This window comes from Podarcis raffonei, chromosome 12, assembly GCF_027172205.1.
Source record: "Podarcis raffonei isolate rPodRaf1 chromosome 12, rPodRaf1.pri, whole genome shotgun sequence".
Classification (NCBI taxonomy): Eukaryota; Metazoa; Chordata; class Lepidosauria; order Squamata; family Lacertidae; genus Podarcis; species Podarcis raffonei.
In genome coordinates this window covers 2,620,279-2,643,724 of record NC_070613.1, presented here as the reverse complement: position 1 = coordinate 2,643,724, position 23,446 = coordinate 2,620,279, and the positions used below count along the sequence as shown (strand labels likewise).

Here is a 23,446-nt window from a genome sequence, read left to right as displayed (position 1 = left end):
TCCCAAACACGCCTCGCTCAGGGGAAAGATGAAAGAGGCTTAAGTTTAAAGGGAAGTCACCCAGCAACACTAATTCTGTATTTCCTCTTTGCAGTTCTGTTTGCCAGAGGGACTGTGTTCCAACTCACCAACGTCGAGCTGCTAGCAGTCATGGAATTGCCAGAGACTTGGTTGGAGTGGGGGGCAGGTGTATTTTCAAAGCACAGAGATGGCACATGATGTAAAGAACTAGGTTTGTAGGTCTGAGGGCTAGGAACAAAGAAGCTGCGACTGGCCGATCCTTTCAGCAGAGGACCTGGTAATGAAAACATGAAATTAATAATACCAAGAGCCTTGGTAGAAGATAAGGTTCCTGAAATTACGATCAATGTTGCCAAATTCTGTGTAGCCGCTATTAGGCGCAGGAAACAAGAGCTTTCCAATGCCAATATGCAGGCGAAGGCAAATACTTAATTTTATTTATGCTGTCTAATTTTAAATTGCTGTTATGGCCTAATCTGTATTGAAATTGTCCTTTGTTTTTTCCGGTGTTATGCTTTGCTGACTAGCTGTACGAGTTAATCTGGTCTGTGACCGTTTAATAAAATTTGATTTGATTTATATACTAACTCTGCAATTTCTGCTTAACCACAAGGTAGATGGGAGCTCATTTTTTCTGCTGTACTTTCTGGAAATAGTTTACCTGTTATTGGTTTTTTTAATGTAGCTGGAGGAGAAACATCAAGTGGGAGTGAACTGCAAGTGTATCAATATAGAGGTAAAGGTAAAGGGACCCCTGACCATTAGGTCGAGTCGTGACAGACTCTGGGGTTGCGGTGCTCATCTCGCTTTATTGGCCGAGGGAGCTGGTGTACAGTTTTTCTTGTTTTCCGGGTCAGAGCAGCGCACGGAAACGCCGTTTACCTTCCCGCCGGAGTGGTGCCTATTTATCTACTTGCACTTTGGCGTGCTTTCGAACTGCTAGATTGGCAGGAGTAGGGACCAAGCAACGGGAGCTCACCCCATCGCGGGGATTCGAACCGCCAACCTTCTGATCGACAAGTCCTAGGCTCTGTGGTTTAACCCACAGCGCCACCCGCGTCCCCGTATCAATATATACATTACCCTAAAATACTACTCCCGGTGCCCCCGTTTTGTTGATGTCCTACCCAAACCACCAACAACCCTACTGTTAACATTGATGCACTATGATGAGCAGCATGGAGAGAGTGGACGGTGAATTTTCTTTTGCCTCTCTTGCAAAAAACAAACAAACTTGTATTCATCCAATAAAATTAACACAATCGTTTTAGGAGAGGGGAAAGGAAAAACTCCATTTAGATAATGAATAATGAACTTAGGAAATTCTCCGATACATGATAAGCTGACCACTCAGATGCTTTTAAAAACCATTGGGCAAGTTCATGGAGGACTGTTATCATGACCAATAGCTACTGATAAGATATAAGCAGAATTCCCCTGGACAGATTCAATAGACCCCTGGTTTCAGATACTGGGGACAAACAACGTGCTATATCCACCTCTTTCCGGCTTCTGTCAGTGAGTGCCATGGCCACTCTTGGAAACAAATGGACCTGATGGTCCTTTGGTTTGATTCTGCCCATACAGTAGATGGTTTTTTTCCTCAGACAATGTGGCACCTTTAATGGGAACACAGGCCAAGAGCTAAAATAATGCTTCTCTTAGACTGCATATAATTTACCAGATGCAGAGAGAGATGATGAACAAATGTTGTTGGTAAGGTCTTTCAAACCCCACTGGGGTATCTTGAGAGTCTTGAGTTTATGACTCAACCTGTGGTCCTCTCTCAGCAAGGCTTCAAAGTGTAAATGAAGAGGGTTGCCTATTAGCAGAAGAAAACAAGTTAACCCACACTTGTTATTATTCGTTATTCAAATTAATATCCTGTGATTGTTACAAATAATTCACAAATCATGATAATTGCACTGAATACTTCTGATAATTATAGTACATGCATATTAATGGTACAATATTTTGCTTCAGGTTTTTTAAAAAAGATGGGATCGGTTAGATTTCACATACTGTTCTTGTAGGTTTATGTACTTTACATTGTGGGGTATTTTGTACCCTGATGCTTTGTGTGCAGCTATATTATCTTACTTAAAAAGGGAAAGATCTTAGTGAAGGCATGATTTATTTTCTTTGTACCTGCAACTGGTGCCAAGCTCAATACCGTCCAGTTGGTATTTAACTTATATGGCTTTCCTGAATTACATTGGACTCCCAAACCATACTGACAGGGTTCGGCAATATATTGTCCAAAACTGGATTCAAGTCTATATTGTGGCATTTGTTTCACAATTTTTGACCTGGAAATGTTGTGAATTTTCTCTCTCTCTGTGCATGTGCTTGGCAAAAATCACAACATTGGAAAAACTGTGAAGCCAGCCAATCCCTCTACATAAAAAAGGTAAAGGGCCCCCTGACCATTAGGTCCAGTCGTGGCTGACTCTGGTGTTGCGGCACTCATCTCACTTTATTGGCCGAGGGAGCCGGCGTACATCTTCCGGGTTATGTGGCCAACATGACTAAGCCACTTCTGGCAAACCAAAGCAGCGCACGGAAACGCTGTTTACCTTCCCGCCGGAGCAGTATCTATTTATCTACTTGCACTTGACGTGCTTTTGAACTGCTAGGTTGGCAGGAGCAGGGACCGAGCAACGGGAGCTCATCCCGTCGCGGGGATTCAAACCACCGACCTTCTGAGTGGCAAGTCCTAGGCTCTGTGGTTTAACCCACAGCGCCACCCACGTCCCCTCTACATAGCTCCACCCTTATTTCAGACATTGAGATATATAGTTATATCACGATGTTTAGCTGGTGATATATCACAATGTTGAAAACCAGGTATCGCCCAGCCCTACACAAACACAATCCATTTCAATATTAACAAAAAGGAGATGACTAAGGCTTGTCACATGTCACAGCATGCTCAGTAAACTATGGTCAGCAAGGTTAAGTATGGACCTTCACAGATTTGGCTTTCATCAGCAAGATCTGGCTCACTTTAAACCAGGGGTGGCTAACCTGTGGCCTCTAGATGCTGTTGGGATTCCAACTCCCATCAGGCCCAGCCACCATGTCCAACGGTCCAATAGCATCTGGACATTATATAAATTAATGAATAATTAACAAACAGCAACAAAATTTGAAAGGCCACAAGTTAGCCACTCATGTTTGAAACGAATGATAGGGAGGGAAACGTTTGAGTGATACTTTTACCAATGAGAGAATCACAATATAACACACCAGAATTTATACAAAGAAATGTGACTAAAGCATCGCTGAAATAAGCTCAGTGCCACTGGTCAGCTTGCAAAAACACCTCCTTTGGTACTTACAAAATAATGGCAGCACACTGCTTTTATTGCTTTTGCAGATTTCCCAACTTTTGCACTCTAGTAATCTTTGTACATGATTCTCTTAAATCCCTTTAAAAGGCGGTATATTAATTCTTTAGAGAAGCTGTCCTCCATGGAAATATTAAGCAAAATAAAAGGAAACTCTGTTCTACATTATAGAAATTCAGCCTCTACAAATGTGGCAGAAGATAGCAGTGCCAAAACCTCCACTGAGATATGATGGCGAACGCTCAGCTCATGCTAGTAGAATGAAGAAAAGCCACCTAAACAGGCAGGTTCTTCATTCCACATGAAGAGGCTGTTTATCATTTTACTCACCGTGGGAAAATGATAGAATGGGATGGAAGCCTGAGTCCAGCAGAGCTACCCGCTCCTCTAAAGACATTGTCTCTGGGTCTATGGTCTGGACAGAGGCCTTACAGTCACACAAGATGCAGGAATTGGGTCGTTCACAGTTACACTTCATACTGAGAGGTTTCTGTGGCTGGAACACAAAGGAGATCAACAAAACAGTTATTTATCTGGAATGGCAAAATCGACCACTCTCTGTTTCAGACACAGGTTAAAGATGACTGCAAACTAAGTAACCCAAAGGCCTAATACATCAAAAAGCAGAAACACAACAGAGAACAAAGGCAAGCAAGAAGTGCCAAAACTCAGCAGTACGGGTGGGGCCTAAGAGTACAACTGTCACTTCCTTTCCAATCTCTTCCTGTTCAGAATCCTGGCTCTTCCCTTTGCAAACATTCCATTTCTACTTGCTGTCATGACTGAATACAAACAGTGAGCTAAAAATAAATAAATGTGTGATATATTACCTGTTCCCATGGCTCTCTTCATAATGCTGAACCCGTTTTTTAGCAGAGCATTTAGCAATACTAGAATGACTACAACTGTGAGGCTCCAGGTTCAAATCCCTGCTCAGTGACAAAGCTTAGGATGATAGCCAGACCTACTGAAATCAACTGCCTTAAGTAACTAGGTGAGCTATCCCAGTGGAGATGCTACCCTTTTTTTAAAAAAAGAGCCAATTTTCTCTTGTTAGCATACTTTACATGAATCATGGTGGAATAATAGTGCCAGAATCTTTCAAGCGCTCATCTAACTAACATTGCCTCTACTACTACTATTAAAGTAGTAGCAGCAGTAGTACTAGCCCATAAGAATTATTATTATGTATTTATACCCAGCCTTTTCCCCTGACGGACTCAAGGCAGCTTACAGATAAACGCAAGAATCATTTAAAATGTAGCATAAAAACAATTAAACATCAATAGAACTAAAACTACATACATATAGTAAACATACAATAAAAACAGCACAGCACCGGCCCTTTCATTAAAGCAGTCAATCCCCAAAAGCCTGTTGGAACAAGTAGGTTTTCACTTGCTGGCAGAGGGACAACAAGGAGGCAGCCAATCTAGCTTCTCCAGGCAGCGAGTTCCAGAGTTGGGGAGCAGCCACCGAAAAGACCCTTTCCTGCATCCCCACAAAGCTTGCTTGTGAGGGTGGCGGGACCAAGAGAAGAGCCTCCCCCATAAGATCTCAAAAGCCAGGCAGGTTCTTAGGAGGAAATGCCGTATTTTAGATAGCTTGTACTTAAGCCACCTATGGCTTTATAGGTCGTAACCAGCACTTTGAATTGTGTCTGGAAACAGAATGCTATCTAGTGGAGCAGCTCTAGCAAGGGAGTCGTCTGCTCCCTATAACCAGCCCCAATCCAGTCTGGCTGCATCTCTTTGAGCCAGCTGAAGTTCCTGAGCACTTTCCAATGGCTGCCCAACGCAGAGTGTGTTACAGTAATCCAAATAGGCTGTAATCAAGGCATACGTCACTGTGGCCAAATCAGACATCTCAAGCAATTCTGTCTGGAATTCCTACAGTCCAGAACTCCCCAGTTAACAAGACTACCACAATTTGATTGCTGCCACCAGACAAAATTGTGTCCTGCCTGTCTCTCCTTAAAGGGTGGCATTGAGACAAACATTATCAGAACCTTTTTCAACAACAGCTGCAGAGGTGAAACATCGCACCTACCTTTCTGCTAAGGTGTGAGACTGCACTGACTCTCACCAGCCTGCGCTTCCTGTATCTGCAAATTGGACGGATTCTAGCAGCAACACAGCTGTTGTCAAGGGAAGACAGTGTAGCAGGCAGGCTGTTGTTGAGTTGCTTCGGTTTCTTGAGAATCCTGTTGGCATCCACATCATCTTGGGAATTGCTGGTGGAGCATGTGTTGAAACTGCAGTCAAAAGGAAGAGATTCACACACTGAAAATTCTTCTGAAAGGGGGAGCCAGAAGATTCAATACTGGACTTGGGCAGATTATCCTATTACATGTATTTTTGTAGTTTTAGTCCTCAATGGTCACATTTGACCTACCAAAAGCAACACAGAGCCTTGTAGCACCTTAAAGAGTAATATTTACTTTTCTAAAAATTAATTTTATTAGAGTTTATAACGAAAACTACTAAAATTATTGCCAAATATCTTTTTTGTCCAAACTAAAAGAGGTAAAGAGAAGAGAAAGAAAAATAAAAAGGTATAGAAAAGGAATTTAAAGAGAGAACGTGAGAGAAAGAAAAAAAAAGAGAAAAGGTAAGAAGCTATATATATAAACATTATTCCCTAAACCATTAACTTCAATTCTCAAATCCAAATGTCATTATTTCTCCCCCCCCCCACGCAAATAGTATGAGAGGTTTCCAAATGCTTAAAGAGTAACATTTTTACAGCATCAGCTTTCACAGTCTTTAGTCCACTTCATCAGATGTGTCAAGTATTATCATGAGTTGCAAGTATACATAAACATACAACTGTGTTGTTTTGGGGGGGCGGGGCGGGGTTGTAAACAGACTGTTGGCAAGTAAAGAAAAGCAGAACGTATATAGTTTCACTTCTGGCAAGGCTTAAAAAAAAAAATACTAACATTGATTATACTGTTCCACTCAGAGTCAGCATGAGCTAGGAAATAGAGTTAACCATGCTGGCTATTTGCACCAGCTATGCTTTACAATATGGGACGCGGGTGGCGCTGTGGGTTAAAGCCTCAGCGCCTAGGACTTGCCGATCGAAAGGTCGGCGGTTCGAATCCCCGCGGCGGGGTGCGCTCCCGCTGTTCGGTCCCAGCGCCTGCCAACCTAGCAGTTCGAAAGCACCCCCGGGTGCAAGTAGATAAATAGGGACCGCTTACCAGCGGGAAGGTAAATGGCGTTCTGTGTGCTGCGCTGGCTCGCCAGATGCAGCTTGTCACGCTGGCCACGTGACCCGGAAGTGTCTGCGGACAGCGCTGGCTCCCGGCCTCTAGAGTGAGATGAGCGCACAACCCTAGAGTCTGTCAAGACTGGCCCGTAAGGGCAGGGGTACCTTTACCTTTTTATGCTTTACAATTACCAAAAAACAAAAGTGACAGCATAGAACTTCAGAGGGCTAGCAGGACAATTGTAAACAACCTTGCCCTTCAAAGAGTGATGTAGGCTTTCCAGGAAACTTCTCAAAACCCTTTATCAAGTGGAATCTGATTTAGCATGACTTGTTTGACATGCATGCAGTAAACGAAACTATACAAGTACAGCACATTAATTTAACAAGCTATAGAAATCTCTCAAAAAAAAATCCAAGAGCCAGAAAACTGATGGGGGGGTCAGCAAAATACCGTATGTTCCTGGTTGCATGGTATGGGTTTGAGGCCACCTTGCTGAAGCTAAACAGGTGTGGATCTGGTCACTGTTTGAATGGGAGACTCCCTGGGAACATGTACACTGCCTTTGGTTCCATGATGGAAGCAAGGCAGGATACTAAAAAAGAATGAATGTGTTTTCAAGGTTATATTTTTAAAAATTTAAAGCTCTGGAAATGATTTTTACTGGAATAACTAAACATTTTAAGGCATGATAATAGTAGACACTTCCCTAATTTTTGAAGTTTTAAAGGGGGTGGGTTGAAGGCTCCTAAAACTGTTAATTTTAATTTTAGCACACTCCCAAAATCAAGCATAAAAATTTAGATATGTGTGCATGCTTCCTAGGAATAGTCATCTGAAACAGCTCAATCTGACCAGTGTTACACCAATTTACATTATTTAGTAATGTTATGAAACAATAGGATGGATCCAGAAAGTGGCTTGTAAAACTTGAGTCCCATCACTCTTCTCTTGAACTGCCTCTCCAGTGCCAAGAGACCTGCCTGAAGACAGTAAGTGTATAATTGTAAAGTAGGAGAAGGAAACAGCCCACACTGTTCAGGAATGATGTTTCAAAAGGATATAAAGGGAGTGGAACAAATTTGCTGAGTGAGCAGCCTTTTGCTCAGGCAATCTTTGGCTGCAATCCAATAGTGTGGATCCACAGAACCATGAGTGGAAGGGAAAATGGATTAGCTCTGCTCTGTGAACTCACATGCCAGGAACAGAGGCCATTTTTCACAGTGCAGAACTACAGTGTATCAGGAAGTTGAATTACAGAGCAATAGCAAATAACAAAAACAGGGTGAATACACTCTAGTGGGCCTTAAGGAAAGTCTCAAAAAATGGTTTCTGCAAAGTCTTAAGTAAGAGGTTGTGCAAATGGAGCAACCTCTCTGGGTTTAGGGTTATTTCTCTCATGCTCTTCTGCGAGCTAAAGAAGCACTTGGCTAGCAGAAAGACACGTTTGGATCCAATCCAATGCATTTTAAGAAAAGCAAACAGGTTGAAAAATATGAGCTTTACGTTTCTCTGGGAAATATTCCACCCATCCATACTATTGCCTTAAGAGATATTAAGAGGAATATGCAAAACCCATCATGCTTCAGTACATTCAAACACATTCCTGTTCTACAAACAACCTGAATCCACTGTCACTTAGGACAAAAGGCCCAAGAGGTTTTTCATACTACTGTGAAGTTTGCAAGTCCTGGGAAAGAGGTTTGGGTGACTGAACGCATATACACAGCCCAGAGCCCCAGGCCAGCAAATGTCCAGTTTGCGGGGGGTGGTTCTCAAACTTCACCATGTTGGCTTCTGCAACTGTGAGGGAGGGGGCAGGGAGAAAAGGAAAAGGACAAGGGGAAAACCCAAACTCCTTTCATGTTTTAAAAACAACTGTTTCCCTTCTACATAGCAGTCACAGATTAACTATGCATTCCAACCCTGGGGCGTGGGAGACCCAACCACCACAAACCCACTTCCAGGGTAGTGACATACACCCTGCCCATTTCCAACTACTCTTGGCCCGCCCATTTAACACAATGCAGCAGTGGGAGAAGAGCAGGGAAAGCGAGAGCTCCAGGCAGACAGAGTGAGAGGGAAAGAAAAACACTCTCCTTCCTCTTGTAATTAAAGGATTAATCTTTACCAAATATTTGTGAGCAATTATGTTTTTATAATCTAAACCAGGGGTGGCCAGCTCCCAAGAGACTGGAATCTACTCACAGAGTTAAAAACTGGCGGGTTCAGGTAAAAGTTGTTGAGCTTTTTTGGGGGGGGAGCCCCATTTCTTTGGGGTGCAGGAAAAAAATGCAATGTTGTTCAGCTGCTTTGGGGGGATCCAGTGATCTACCCAGAGACGTCCAATGATCTACCAATAAATCACAATCTACTTGTTGGACGTGCCTGATCTAAACCAAAAAAAGAGGCACCAATAAGGGCTATGGACATTGTTTTGCTGACACGACACGCACCCACACCCTTGAATGCCACAAAGAAATAGTCTGGCAAAGAGAGAAGAAGAAGAAGAAGAGTTTGGATTTGATATCCCGCCTTTCACTCCCTTTAAGGAGTCTCAAAGCGGCTAACATTCTCCTTTCCCTTCCTCCCCCACAACAAACACTCTGTGAGGTGAGTGGGGCTGAGAGACTTCAGAGAAGTGTGACTAGACCAAGGTCACCCAGCAGCTGCATGTGGAGGAGCGGAGACGCGAACCCGGTTCCCCAGATTACGAGACTACCGCTCTTAACCACTACACCACACTGGCTCTCGAGCAACCCAAGCAGGGATTAAACCTTTTTCATCAACATTAAACATCTTCAAAATCAAAACCTTAAGAAGACAGGCAAAACACAGTTGTGTTTATTTTGTTTTATAGCCTGCCATACAGGGTCCAACATAAGGCAGCAATGTGCTTAACGATTTAAGGCAAAGTGGTCCCATCAAAACAGAAGCAATCCTTCTCCTGGGAGGGGATCATTGTCCCAACTTGGACAGGGAGCCACAGAACTGGAGGGGGCAGCAGAGACAGGGAGAACGGTTACAACACATACAGCCAACATTCAGGAAGAAGCAATGTTGATGCATTTTATATGCCCAGGTGTTCTGATCTTTTCTGCCAGCAAACAGACGGTACTCAAAACAAAGCAAGACAAAGTAGGCTTTTGCTTACCGAAACACTGTGGTACAAAAATGAAGATTCGGAGGTTTCACACCTTGCCGTTTTAGTCAAACATGGTAAAGGCACATGCTGACGCTAGTGATGGCTGTTTCAAGATGCTGTTTATTGTGGAGGTTTTTTGAAATGCCTTATTCAACCAACCTTCCCCAACCTGGCATTCTCCATATCTTCGTTTGACAATTGTTGCCATCATTCCTGACTACTGGCCCATACTAGCTTGGACTCAGGTTTGTCTACAGTGCAATAACAACTGGGGGTTGGGAAAGGCTTTTCTAGACATTTGTTGAGATAACTAGGCTTCCCAAGTTGTGTCCAGAACATTACCAAAGTGCACCCAACCAACTAAGGCGGCTTGTGTCAGGTGCTGCAGTGAAGCATCCTCTAAGCATTTGCTACTCCATGTTCATAGCATCAACCAGAGACCCCTCGCACAGCACCTAAGGAACCAGGAAGAGCCCTGCTGGATCAGTGTCCATGGGATAGCAAGTAGGAACAGAGGCATGGGTCCAACTGAATGGGATGGAGCATGCCAAGAATCTGGAGTCCAGCCAGTTGGCATTCCATTCATTTCATGAGTTATCTGCTGCCAACAGACATTAAAAGATACTGATCACAATGGCCAAGCAACAGCCAACATGTAAAGATTTGTAATCTCTTAGGCAAGTTACAGATTGGTTGGTCTGCCATAGTCAAAACAAAAAAATTTTTTCCTTCCAGTAGCACCTTAAAGACCAACTAAGTTAGTTCTTGGTATGAGCTTACATAAATCGGACATCAAGAATCACAAGACAGAGAAACCAGTAGGAGAACACTTCAATCTCCCAGGACATTCTATACAAGATCTCAAAAGTAGCTGTTTTACTACAAAGGAATTTCAGAAATAGACTGGAAAGAGAAGCTGCTGAATTGCAACTCATTACCAAACTTAAAACCATGGAGAGACCTGGTCTGAACAAAGACATTGGATTCTTATCTCATTATACATGACAAAGCCATTTTTCACCTTCTCACCCCTTGCTTTTTCCTGTAAGACCTATTGCAGTCGTTAAGAGTCGTCAACAGGCTCATCACAGCTATCTGCCAATCACCCATTCCCACCACCCTTCTGAGGAATACCCCTCCCCACCTTCTCACTATATAGAAGGATCTGGCAACTTCTGTTTCAGTGTATCTGAAGAAGTGTGCATGCACACGAAAGCTCATACCAAGAACTAACTTAGTTGGTCTTTAAGGTGCTACTGGAAGGAAACAATTTTTTTGTTTTCTCTTAGGCAAGTCACTCTAAATCTTTGACAACTATGGCTCATTGTAAAGTGCTGTGACATGCCTTAGGCTCACGCATTCCCCTCATCCCTCCTTTGCATGCAAGAAGAGGATATTTAAAGGTTTCTGAATATAGTTCAGAAAGTAGTTTGTACAAACCACAGGCAGAAAACTTACACAGTCTTGTGCAATTAGGCTTCTGCCTCCTCTCCCCTGCTACTCCCTGTGCATTCTCCACATCTACTGCAGAGGATCCCCCAAATCTCTGGAGCAGCTTTTGAAGCTCGGGGAGGGGGCAACTGCAGGGGTGGGGAGCGTCAAGATGCAGTCCTGCTGCATGAGTGAAAGTCTACTTTGCTTGTGCAGGAACACTGTTGGATAAAACCCTCTATAAACGAACAAGGATCTCACATCAGGCTCACACCTTGGTTGGACATAATGGCTTATTCATTTCAGTTTTTACAAGCCATGGTTTCCTGCACATGGAAGATATATTTATCAGTCACCGCATGCCAAAGCCTCTAGGCAACATATAATAAAACAGATTAAAAGCAGTGAAAGACATCCAGATACCAATTATTAATAAATGAACAAACCAAACAGCAACAAAAGCAACTTCAACCCTGGCTCAATTATACCAAATTTAAAAACCCACCTGTATAAGCAAAACACAATCACCATAAGAATTTGAAAATGAGCTAGAACAGATGACATCATTTTAAATTCGATTTGAAACTTTAAAAGTAATTAAAAAGCTGAAAGAAGAAGAATGCTTTTGTCTGGCGCCAAAATGGCATTAAAATGGATGCTAGGCAAACGCTTTAATATGACAGGAAATTGCAGCTTGTTCAGAATAGGAGCTTTAAATCTCTTCCCCTCATGCATAGAGGGGGGCGTGAGTCAGGCTCACTAGGGTGCATTCCAAGTAGCTGAATGCAGCAAATGGCTTCATTTTCAGGGGTTAGCAGTAGGATGAGCTGCAGCAAACCTTGAACCTGTGCACTACCCCCAACACAACCATGAGGAGCTTGGAAACGTTTGTTTACATCTTGTTTTGACATCTGAACCTGGACAAACTTGAGTTAGTTATACAGTGGTGCCTCGCAAGACGAAAATAATCGTTCTGCGAGTCTCTTCGTCTTGCGGTTTTTTCGTCTTGCGAAGCAAGCCCATTAGCGGCGTAGCAGATTAGCGCTATTAGCGGCTTAGCGGGCTTAGCGATCAGCTAATAAGCGGCTTAGCGGATCAGCTGATAAGCGGCTTAGCGATCAGCTGTTAAGCGGCTTAGCGGCTTGGGGAAAAGGGGGGGGGGAGGAAAAAAAACCTGCAGGAACTCGCAAGACATTTTCGTCTTGCGAAGCAAGTCCATAGGAAATTCGTTTTGCGAAGCACCTCCAAAACGGAAAACCCTTTCGTCTAGCGGGTTTTCTGTCTTGCGAGGCATTCGTCTTGCGGGGCACCACTGTACTTATGATTAGTGAAAGCAAGATAACCCCCAAACATTAGTTTATTCAGCCTTGCTGAATCAGACCAAAGGCTTATCTTGTCCTATTACCCAGAAAGACCAGCCAGATGTTCCAAGGGGAGCCACGCAAGTAGGATACCATTACGGAGCACAGGAACTTCTTTTATCACATTACATTAACAGTCCCCATCACTTCAGAGCATTCTAAATGTGATGCAAGCAAAGTAGGAAGGGTGCGATTTTTGCATCCAATAAAGTTTCCAGTATACATTGCCACAACATGAACCTAAGACCATTGCTCTGTACAGTGGCACCTTGGTTTACAACCATAATACGTTCCGGAGGTCCATTTGTAAACCAAAACAGGTTGTAACCCAAGGCATGCTTTTGCCAGTGGGGCCTCCCAAAAAAATTAGTTCATAATCAAAATAAAAAAACAAAACAAAAACAAAAAGGGGGAGGTTTGTAATCCAAAAAAAAACCCCGGGACACGCACTTCCGGGTTTGACGTGTTTGTAATCCAAAACATATGCAAACCAAGACATATGCAAACCAAGGTACCACTGTAATTCCTTGACTTCAGATCAGCCTCAAATATTCAGCAATACTAGAGTGGGGCGGGGAGGGTTGGAGAGAACTAAGAAAGAATCCTTTCTACGAAATTTTGAAAGTTCCAAAATCAACAAGAAAGCATAAAATGATGCCCAAGGTAAGATGAACCGTAACAAAAATACGGAAAGAGAGTTGAAGCGATTCTTCAGATTCCAAGCATGCAACAAGTTTTAATTGCAAGTCTGAACGAGGTCCAGTGCAAACACAAAGCCACTACTCTGGCACTGGGGAACAATGGGTTGGATCCAACTAAGCCATTGCGCAAGCGTCTTCCACAAGCACAATGGACTTTTTCCACATTACCACCAGCTAAACATCATGATATTTCAATATATCACGATGTTTGAAATAAGGCTGGAATAATGTAGAGGTGAATGTGGTAATGCCCTGGCAACTGCTACTGCTTAGGGGTCTAACTCTAAAACTGATAAATTTTTACTTACCATTATTTAACATAGAGCCGTACCTTGGTTTTCAAACAGAATGCAATCCAGAAGTCCGTTCAACTTCCGAAACGTTCGGAAACCAAGGCGTGGCTTCCGATTGGCTACAGGAGCACCCTGCAGCTAATTGGAATCCGCGGAAGTCACACCGGATGTTCAGCTTCCAAAGCAAAGTTCGCAAACTGGAACACCTACTTCTGAGATTGCGGCGTTCGAGTTCCAAGTTGTTTGTGAACTAAGCTGTTCGAAACCCAAGGTACGATTGTATTGTTAAAACTGTTATGTTATAGTACTATTGTACTGATAATGTTTAAATTGGCACATTTTTTCTAAAATTGAAGCTGTAGAAGTAATTCAGTAGCACAGATATCAAAGGTAAGGTGAGAGAATGTTTCCTTAAAAAAATTGTTTTTGAAAGTTAGAATTTGTATTTCTTTTATAAACCAGGCCAGACCAGAAAGAAAGGATAAAAATTTATAGAATTTAAAATTATTAAACATAAATATTTTGGCAAGGAAAATTTGATGCATGTAATTATATGAAAATTTACTCGATAACATGCTTGAACTATAACATTACAGATTTCTGGAGAATATATTCATGTTAATACATTAATTTGTCATTAATAACATGTGTGAGAAAGCAATGGGGCAAGGGGAGAATTGAGAAGAGTTCTAGGGTAGTGAGAGGGTCTGGAGGAGCATAATAAGGCACACAGACATTTGCCCACTCACACCCACACCCAGTAAGAAGCACATGCAGATGGGAAAAAGAGGGAAGTGGCCAGAGCTTCAATGGAGTATGTTTCTTTGCAGTTTCCTTGGGATGGGGGAAGATGGGGGAGGGGGAGGAAACTACTCTAAAGTTAAGAGGAGGAGCTGCCGCCTGCCAGCAAAGAGAGGCTGGGTTAAATTTAAAAACAAAATGCACCGCACACAAACACGGGAATGGGGAGGGAGACGCGCGCACACACACACACACACACACACACACACACACAGAGAGAGAGAGAGACAGACAGACAGACAGACAGACAGACAGACAGACAATCGCACACCCACAATCAACAAGCACAGCAGGGGAAAGAGGGAAGCTTGCTTAGGACAGGGGAAGCAGAGAGAGGATGGTGGTGGGGAGCTACTTTAGAGTAAGTCCTGGCGCCTGCCAGCAGAAAGAGGCTGGGTTAATTAAAAAAAAAAGTGTTCTGCTTCTTCACAAAAACAAAACCCACATGCACACAAACACAGCAGTGGGGAGAGAGTTGGGTACAGACCATCACACACCTAACTACAATAAACAAGCACAGCAGGGGAAAGAGGGAAGTGGCTCTTACGCTTTCTTTTCCTTTTTCCCATTAAGGTAAAGGTACCCCTGCCCGTACGGGCCAGTCTTGCCAGACTCTAGGGTTGTGCGCTCATCTCACTCTATAGGCCGGGAGCCAGCGCTGTCCGGAGACACTTCCGGGTCACGTGGCCAGCGTGACAAGCTGCATCTGGCAAGCCAGCGCAGCACACGGAACGCCGTTTACCTTCCCGCTAGTAAGCGGTCCCTATTTATCTACTTGCACCCGGGGGTGCTTTCGAACTGCTAGGTTGGCAGGCGCTGGGACCGAGCAACGGGAGCGCACCCCGCCGCGGGGATTCGAACCGCCGACCTTTCGATCAGCAAGTCCTAGGCGATTTTTCCCATTACCCCAGTTTATATTTTTACTGAGGAGGAGAAAAGGGGCTCCAGATTCCAGAAGCCATGCTTCTCCCTAAGCCACCTATCAGCCATCTCTGATGGAGGGAGGTTTCCGAGCCTCCGCCTACTCAGGAGACAGAGCCCTTGGGCAGAGTTAGGCTGCACACATGCACACACAGATATCTCCAAGGATGGTTTTTGCCTGCCGCTGAGGAGGCAGGCAAGGCAGACAGAGAGCTGCGGCAGAGAGTTATCCTGCAGTGCACACACGATTTCTCAAAGAGCGATTTTTGCATCAACCTGCCACTGCCGCTACAGGAGGCACAGAAGAGCAGCTAAGGCACTTGGCAATTGCAACAGCTGCACAGGACAGGAAGAAGCATCGTGTGATAAGAATTTTAAGGTCTTAGATGTATAATAAATATCCATAAATGTACCAACCAAGCACGTACATAGATCAGCACGGGAAGACCGACCTGAAACCATTTTTGATTCCCAAACTGACCAAATGTTTTCTCTGCAAGGTCAAAGGAAAATGGAGAAGCCTCCTCATTGTCTTTTCCTTCACAAATCCTGTCTTAAGGGTATGTCTGTGTATGAATAGGGTGAGCCTGTGACCTGGCTCAGGAACTAAGTATTTATCATTACAAAAGACTGGCCAGGCTCCCCAGGCAATCCAATCAAGTAAGCATTAAAAGGTAACCTGCCAGAGAGGAGATAAACAACACGCTCAGATTTCTGCTGTAGACTGCCCTTTCTGTGATGTAGGTATGATGTGTCTGGGGGGTGGTCTTGAGCTACACCCCTTCTGTGATGTATGCATGATGTTTCGGGGGGGGGTGTTGATCTATAGGGTGGCAATTTCAAAAGTCTTTATAAGCCCTTGCTCAGCATTTTTGTGGGTCCTCCTCCTTTCCTGCGAGTGAGGGGAGCACCCTGTTGCAACAGATCAATAAAGATCAGGCTTACTAGCTGCTTTGCTTCTCAATATTCTCTGGTTGGCCTCTGTTATTTTCTCCTACCAATAGGGAACCTACGTAAGGACTCTATATGGGCTCTTGGATACCCCATAAGGGAAAAGGGCAGATTTTTGTTTACAACAACTGGCTTCCCAGTTTCTGCAGTATCGTGCTATTTGACTATCCCACACAAGCACACACCCAATTCACGATATATTGCCAGGTAATTTTTTAAAAAATGGTTGTCTTGATTTGCTCTCAGTAGCGGTATAAAACAATCTATTGATATATTGCCCGATCCTACTCTAGAGCATATTTGGGGGCAGTATGGAGGGGGAGATTGATTGCACGAATGGAAGTATATCTGCTTGTGTAATGACTTGGTTAGATTCAACCCAATTAAGGACAGCAAGACGTTCTCTTGCAAGGAGTCACTACTACTCTTTGCATGTGAACCATAGACATTGCACCCAGGGGACTCTCAGAGGAATAACGCACTCCTGCCTTGCAGGTATTTGATAAAGAAAAAGTGTAGATACAGGCCAGGGAACTGGTCATGTGGGGTAATACAGGAGACTCAGACTAAGGCCTGAAAATAAACACCTATTCTTCCTACAACCAATTTAATGCCGTTCTCTGCCATGACAGAACAGCAAGAATTAAAATTCCTAAAGACTGACCTCCATATGCTGGCATCTGTCGATGCCAATAGCTTGCATTTACTATATTGTGGTAAAAAAAAGTATAATTTCAATCTTGTTCTATTGTGATGAATAAAAATGGCAACACAGGGGTAAACTTGACCAATAATGAAATGGAATCTGTTCTGAAGAGTCACTTTTCTTAAGAAGCTGGTATGGTGCCCAAAGGTGACATTTGACGGCTCTACACTGGTACCTTCTTTTGAGTCTGGGATCTGTTCCGGAACCCTGGATGCTCCATGAAAGGGACGCTCGACAAAGCGCCACTCTGCGCACACACGCGGAGCGGTTTGTGCTTCTGCGCATGCGCGAGTGGCAAACCCAGAAGTAACCTGTTCCGGTACTTCCGGGTTTGCTGCAGATGTTCACCGAAATGGATTATAACACAGTAGACAGGGCAGATGTTCGCGGAGGTATTACTGTATATGGAACCTGAAAACAGCTATGCAAGAGGATTTGTTGACCACTGACTGTGGCATCTCTCCCCAGCCAAAGGTTCTCCTGTGACTACATTCAAAATTGAAATTGTACAGAAGGAAGAGACACAGAAAGCCTTTGCTTCCCACACCAGCACATATGGAGCCACAGACAAGCGACCTGAATGCATTTTACAACAAGCTTCGCTAAACGATGTATTCTATTTTGGTCCAAGGACATTTAAAATTACGGTAATCCATATAGAATTCTTTTTTTCCTCAAAAGCACCAAATTAATTTTCTCTCTTTTAATCAGAGCCAGTGTAGAACACAATGTTTACTCAGCAAGACAAATTCCAGAACATCACACTGATCAACCTGAAAGAAAAGTAGGACTAACCAGTTACTTATTCCGTTGACTTGATGGGGTGATGTGCAGGCTTTGGGGGGCTCTGGAGACCCATTGATGGGTGTACAGGAGGGACTTTGACACACAAGGTTTCTTAAAGACTGCGCAAGGCGAGAATTCTGCAAGAGAAAAATGAAATCTCAAACTCAAGTAAGTCTTGTGACAGAATGAATCAGAAGACTCATTTGTTTTGTGCTCTGGAAGCGGGAAGAGGAAAAAAAACAAAGCAAAAGCAGCAATTTAACAAAGTGCAAAGTAGTTTGCCATCTCAGTAGGGTTAATCCAGACCCATTCGTGCCTCTTTCCATATGTCTGCATTCGAAAGATCCATGAATACACCCTCAGGCTCCAATTTAAACAATAGAAGCTGCCTTTAAATTTCATCCACAAACTAAAAATAAAACCTGAGCATTTCCTTCCTCTCATTAATGATTAGATCTCAACAAAAAATGCCAGTAAAGAGGGAAGTAATCCAATTATCCTCTACAGCTACAATCCTATGATGCAGGAATGGCACCTAACATTTTAAGAAACTTCTCAAGATTTCAGCTCTCATCGTTATGGTACTTAACATATTTGGTAATTTCCAACATACTACTTTGTAAGCTCTTTGAGAAAGAGACTCTGAAACACACAACAAACCCCACACACCTGCCATAAATGTCATGCCAAAAGCTGTCAGAAAATTTATCTGAAAGAATATTTAAAATCAGGTCACTTTCAACATCAGGTAGTCCCAACTTCAGATTTGCTACCTTCACTTAAGAAGGCAGCTAAGCTACACATTAACAGGAAGCTTAGTTATCCTTTTTAGCATTTAAGAAAAGAGGTCTTGCTGTAGGGAAGATGAACTAACAGTCACTTAACAGGAAACACAAAAACCTCAGTGAATATTTACAGGAAAGCTATAATCAGGGCCATGTGTTTCTGTGCCTCCAGGCATTTGCTGCTCCCCTGAATTTGGCATCCTGAGTGTTGTTTATCTGTTTTTACATTTTAGGCAACCATATTTGCAAGTAAGCTAAGCTGAAATAACAGAACTTACTTCTAAGTAGGCATGCACAGGATTGGTCTAAAATTTTGCAGAGAAAAACATGAATTCAGGAGCAAATGGAAGGGAGAGAGGGAAGGAGGAAAGAAGAGAAAAGGGAAAGAGTGTGTCTGGTGACAGTTCAAATACCAGCAAATCAGCCAGGAAAGGATTTCCAGCATCTATTTCCCAAGGTTGACACACATCCTTCAGTCTAACCTCCCACCCCATCAGGAGAGGAGACTCCTCCTTAAAACCAAAGCCCAAACACACAACACCGAGTAGTAAAAGCATAAAAGGTAAAGGTAAAGGTACCCCTGCCCGTACGGGCCAGTCGTGTCCGACTCTAGGGTTGTGCGCCCATCTCACTTAAGAGGCCGGGGGCCAGCGCTGTCCGGAGACACTTCCGGGTCACGTGGCCAGCGTGACGAAGCTGCAACTGGCGAGCCAGCGCAGCACACGGAAACACCGTTTACCTTCCGGCTATAAAGCGGTACCTATTTATCTATTTGCACTTTTAGGGGTGCTTTCGAACTGCCAGGTGGGCAGGAGCTGGGACCGCAGACGGGGACCGCGCCACCCGCGTCCTTGCATACTGTATACAAAGCCTGAACAATAAAAACCCTCACTCTGCCCTGTGGGAACAGCATGTTAAGTTCAAACAGGCCCCAAAGAATGGCTCTTTAGAATACACTTATCAACATATCAGTGAAATTAAGATTTGAAGATCCACTCTGGGAAATCCATGGAGATTCCTCATCACTGGGAGAATTTGTTAACAGCCAGCCAGGAATTTGGATCACTTCAAGGAATCATCTGCATGAGCCTCAATTCAACATAAAGTCTCAGCATCAGTTTGACAGTCCCCCACTACTCCTGAACCACTTTTTCCATGAGAAATGGAGCAGAAGCCCTCTTTATTTCTTCTTGGAGTATTCCCACCCATCTCTTGACAAGACTTGTTCTTCCAGAAGCAAACCACCATGACAGCCACTGCCAATGCATGAAGTCATGTTTCAGTCATGCGAACAGCTTCCACAAAACTATGGAAGAACTTTCACTATTTCCCCTAGCAGTATGTGCTCAGAAGAAGATCTCACTACAGACAACTAGGTTTACAGAGGGCTGTGCAAATCAGGATCAATTCATTCTATCTTAACTTGTGAACAGGAATTCATTTTGTATCATATTAGACCTACCACCTGAAATGACAAATAAAGCTACCTTTCTCAACTCCCGGCGGATAATCAGTAACAAGATAACTTGAAAAGAGAAATACATTTTTTGTTTTGAGAAAAGCCATCAAGCATAAAGAATTCTAGGTCTCTGTGCAAGATATGGCAGGATGAATGAGAAAGAACTGGAAGTTTGCAGGGCAAGAGCAATAAAGGCAATTAGAGAAACAGAATTACCAGGAACCCTAAAGCCATCAGGCACTGCAGCTGAGAAATCCAAATGAAAAATGAGCACATGGTGAAAATCAGAGTACATGGTGAAAATCAGTGTCTATCAAAAGATGTCTGAGAAGAAATGAAGTACACTATGGATATCATGTGCTCAGGAGGTATAAGAGAATACCTACCATTTCCCAGAAAGCTAATACAGTATGGAAAGAACAGTGTAAGTTATTGGAAGAACTGTTACTTCTTCGTTCAAACCCCAGTTCAGTCTCCTATTTATCAGTTGTCCTGGGACAAGTTTCTCAGCCTTCGTTTCTGTGCTTTTAAAAAGTAGTCACCATATTATTGCAAAAGTGGCAGGGACTTTACACACTTTGTAAAGGTATAAAATCTGTTTAAAAGATGCCATTGGGGAAAAGCCTCTTAAGATGAAATCTATCACTGTTTGTCCAGAACTCATTTATAATTATATCCTTTTTATTGTATTTAACAAGACAAGCAGACCCCCCTCCTCTATGCAGCCCCTCCACCAAGAACACAAATTTAAATCTGCCTCCTCCAAGGTCAAGAGCAAAATTTCCCAGGAGCCTCACACATGTAAGCCCTTTCAAGAACACTCCCAGGGGACTATATCACAAATAAAACTTAAGATTCCATTTCTGTTTTATCTGGGGCATAATATCTGGTAAAAGGAAGGCCAGATGAATGAAGAGAAGTTGTTTGTGAATACAGTATCCACCAAGACTTTTTAGCAATTTATTCAATGCTGGTGTGGGGCGGAAATCCAAATCCTGCTTTCATTAGAAACCAGCACCAATTTAGTCACTTATACTCACCCTGCACATCTACAGGATTTGTTTTTTAAAAAACCGCATTACATTTCTAGACACCCATCAATCAAGCACATGAGTTATTTCAAGCTTCAGTCCAAGGCAATACAGATTTTAAAGACTGGAACACACATTGTTAAGCAATATCTTTGCACAAAAGGAGTCTACTGCCACAGTTTATACACTGACCTGTTTCTCTGCATTCTGCAGGAGGTAGGAAGGGATACAGGGAGACAAGTCACACTGCCTGTCCCCAGTAGGCACCTTCAGGTGGGAGGAGGGTGGCGGCAGTATTTTATTTTTCCTGGAGTTCACCACAGCTGCAGAACCTAGACGACTCTGTTGTCTCATCACATCCTCATGCTGGAGATCACCCAAGACAACAGGGCCCTAAAGAATAAAAATGGATATTATTCACATGTGTGATTTTTAAGACATCTGAAAGGCTTAAACTTCAGGGAAGTTTTTAGTGTGTGATGTTGTATTGTTCTTTTACTATTTTTTGAGGAAACCGAGTGGCATATAAATTATTATTGTTAGTATTACTACTACTACTACTACTACTGAATTACTGTATATTTATTATTTATCAAAGATAGCAAAAATGGGACTGGGACTTGCAAAGGTGTTTGGCTGCAGTGCCCCTAATATTTTGCTAAGCCATGCACATGAAGGATTGCACAGTTGACAGATTTTTATTCACTCAAGATCTTTCCCTTCCTGCCTCCCTAAATCTTCCATAAGCAAAAATGTTTGGTAGCAGTAGGGGGCATGCAGGATATCTGCTTTTAGATAAACTTCCTGTAGCTTTGCCTGTTAGCGCAAACAGAGCTGCAGCCAGTAAATGCCCTTAATCAGGTCCCAGACAGAAGCAGACTGACCCAGATAACCACCACTGTTTGTTTCACTGGGGCTCAGGCAGCTTTCTAAATGTCCTGTGTTGTCCACTTCTTCAGCACCAGTGTAGAAGTAAGTCCATGTGCCCATTTGCAGCTGACATGTTATTAACATAATTCTGATTGCTTTAAAATCATACAGTTGCAGGAGGAACTGAGGTGGAATTGGACCTCACAACAGACTAAAAAATAATAATGGCTAGCCACAAAGCTAAGCTGCCACTTGCAGCTCTAATTATACCACAGTGAGGGCCTTACCTTACAGTGTGCATCAACTGCATCATAGTCAACCTGCTCCTGAACTCCCATAATAAACTGTGATCCAAACCTTGGTATAGTTCCTGAATAAGAGGTTAGAGAATGAAAGGGATACTTCTCAAAAGAAGAAAGGTGGCCTACCTTATTGGCACGGAGCTGCTTGTAAACATCAGTCTGCTGCCTTATCCGATATTCCAAGTCAGAAACCTGAGCCTGCAGCCATGTCCATCGACATATAATGGCCGCTCTTTCCATTGCCCACTGGCGCTCTGCTAGGCGCCGTCTGAAAAACAAGCATTTGCATGTTGTTAGTACAACAACCTATGAAATCACTGGTGCCAAATTCTAGCTATTAAGACTGTTAAAGCTGTTAAGGGAAAAAATTCCGGGGTGAGAGACTACTCAACAGCCCAGCTCATCGGGGTGCAAGTCCCCCGCGGGTCTATGTGGTCAGTAAAAGAAGGAAGTTCCAGCCAAGTAATTTGGAGCAAAACACCGTGATCTTTCTTGTTGCACAACAGGTCCCCACAGGAGTAAGAACTCACAGCATGCGCTGACATCCTCTTTTAAAACTTCCCTCTTTTCCCCAGACTACACTTCGAGAGGCATCATTGATACATCATCACTACATCACTAGTAAAGGTAAAGGTACCCCTGCCTGTACGGGCCAGTCTTGACAGACTCTAGGGTTGTGCGCCCATCTCACTCAAGAGGCCGGTGGCCAGCGCTGTCCGGAGACACTTCCGGGTCACGTGGCCAGCGTGACATCGCTGCTCTGGCGAGCCAGAGCCGCACACGGAAACGCCGTTTACCTTCCCGCTAGTAAGCGGTCCCTATTTATCTACTTGCACCCAGGAGTGCTTTCAAACTGCTAGGTTGGCAGGCGCTGGGACCGAACAACGGGAGCGCACCCCGCCGCGGGGATTCGAACCGCCGACCTTTCGATCGGCAAGCCCTAGGCGCTGAGGCTTTTACCCACAGCGCCACCTGCGTCCCTACTACATCACTAGCATGTCACAAATGGGAGGAGTATACAAGGGTTACAGAAGTTCAACATTAGGTTACTTTATCAGACACCTTTGACCAAATTGTGGGAGGCAATGGAAGACAGAAGTGCCTGGCATGCTCTGGTCCATGGGGTAAACAACAACAACAACAACATCAGACACCTTTCCCAACACCTCTTAAGTACCCATCACCAAAAGAACAATAAACCCTTTACATATCCTTGCCCTCAGGACTTGTCTGGAGATGGGCTTTCAGAACACCTGACTTGCTAAACTGCTTCTGTGGACATCTATTGTGTCCCCTTTGGTTACTCCCTAGGTGGGCT

At 43.6% G+C, this 23,446-nt stretch overlaps 1 protein-coding gene across 2 annotated transcripts in view; it reads right to left on the bottom strand.

Annotated features, from left to right (window-relative positions):
* The window catches only part of LOC128424277 (KAT8 regulatory NSL complex subunit 1-like), a 47,400-nt gene that overhangs the window by 7,439 nt on the left and 16,515 nt on the right, over positions 1-23,446 (bottom strand). For both annotated transcript variants that reach the window (XM_053410278.1, XM_053410279.1), the window contains exons 2-8: positions 22,255-22,396; positions 21,149-21,349; positions 17,691-17,818; positions 5,421-5,625; positions 3,702-3,867; positions 1,703-1,843; positions 129-295 (exon numbers count right to left, since the gene is read on the bottom strand). In XM_053410278.1, the coding sequence (XP_053266253.1) occupies positions 129-295; positions 1,703-1,843; positions 3,702-3,867; positions 5,421-5,625; positions 17,691-17,818; positions 21,149-21,349; positions 22,255-22,396 (1,150 nt within the window). The remainder of the gene's footprint in view (positions 1-128; positions 296-1,702; positions 1,844-3,701; positions 3,868-5,420; positions 5,626-17,690; positions 17,819-21,148; positions 21,350-22,254; positions 22,397-23,446) is intronic.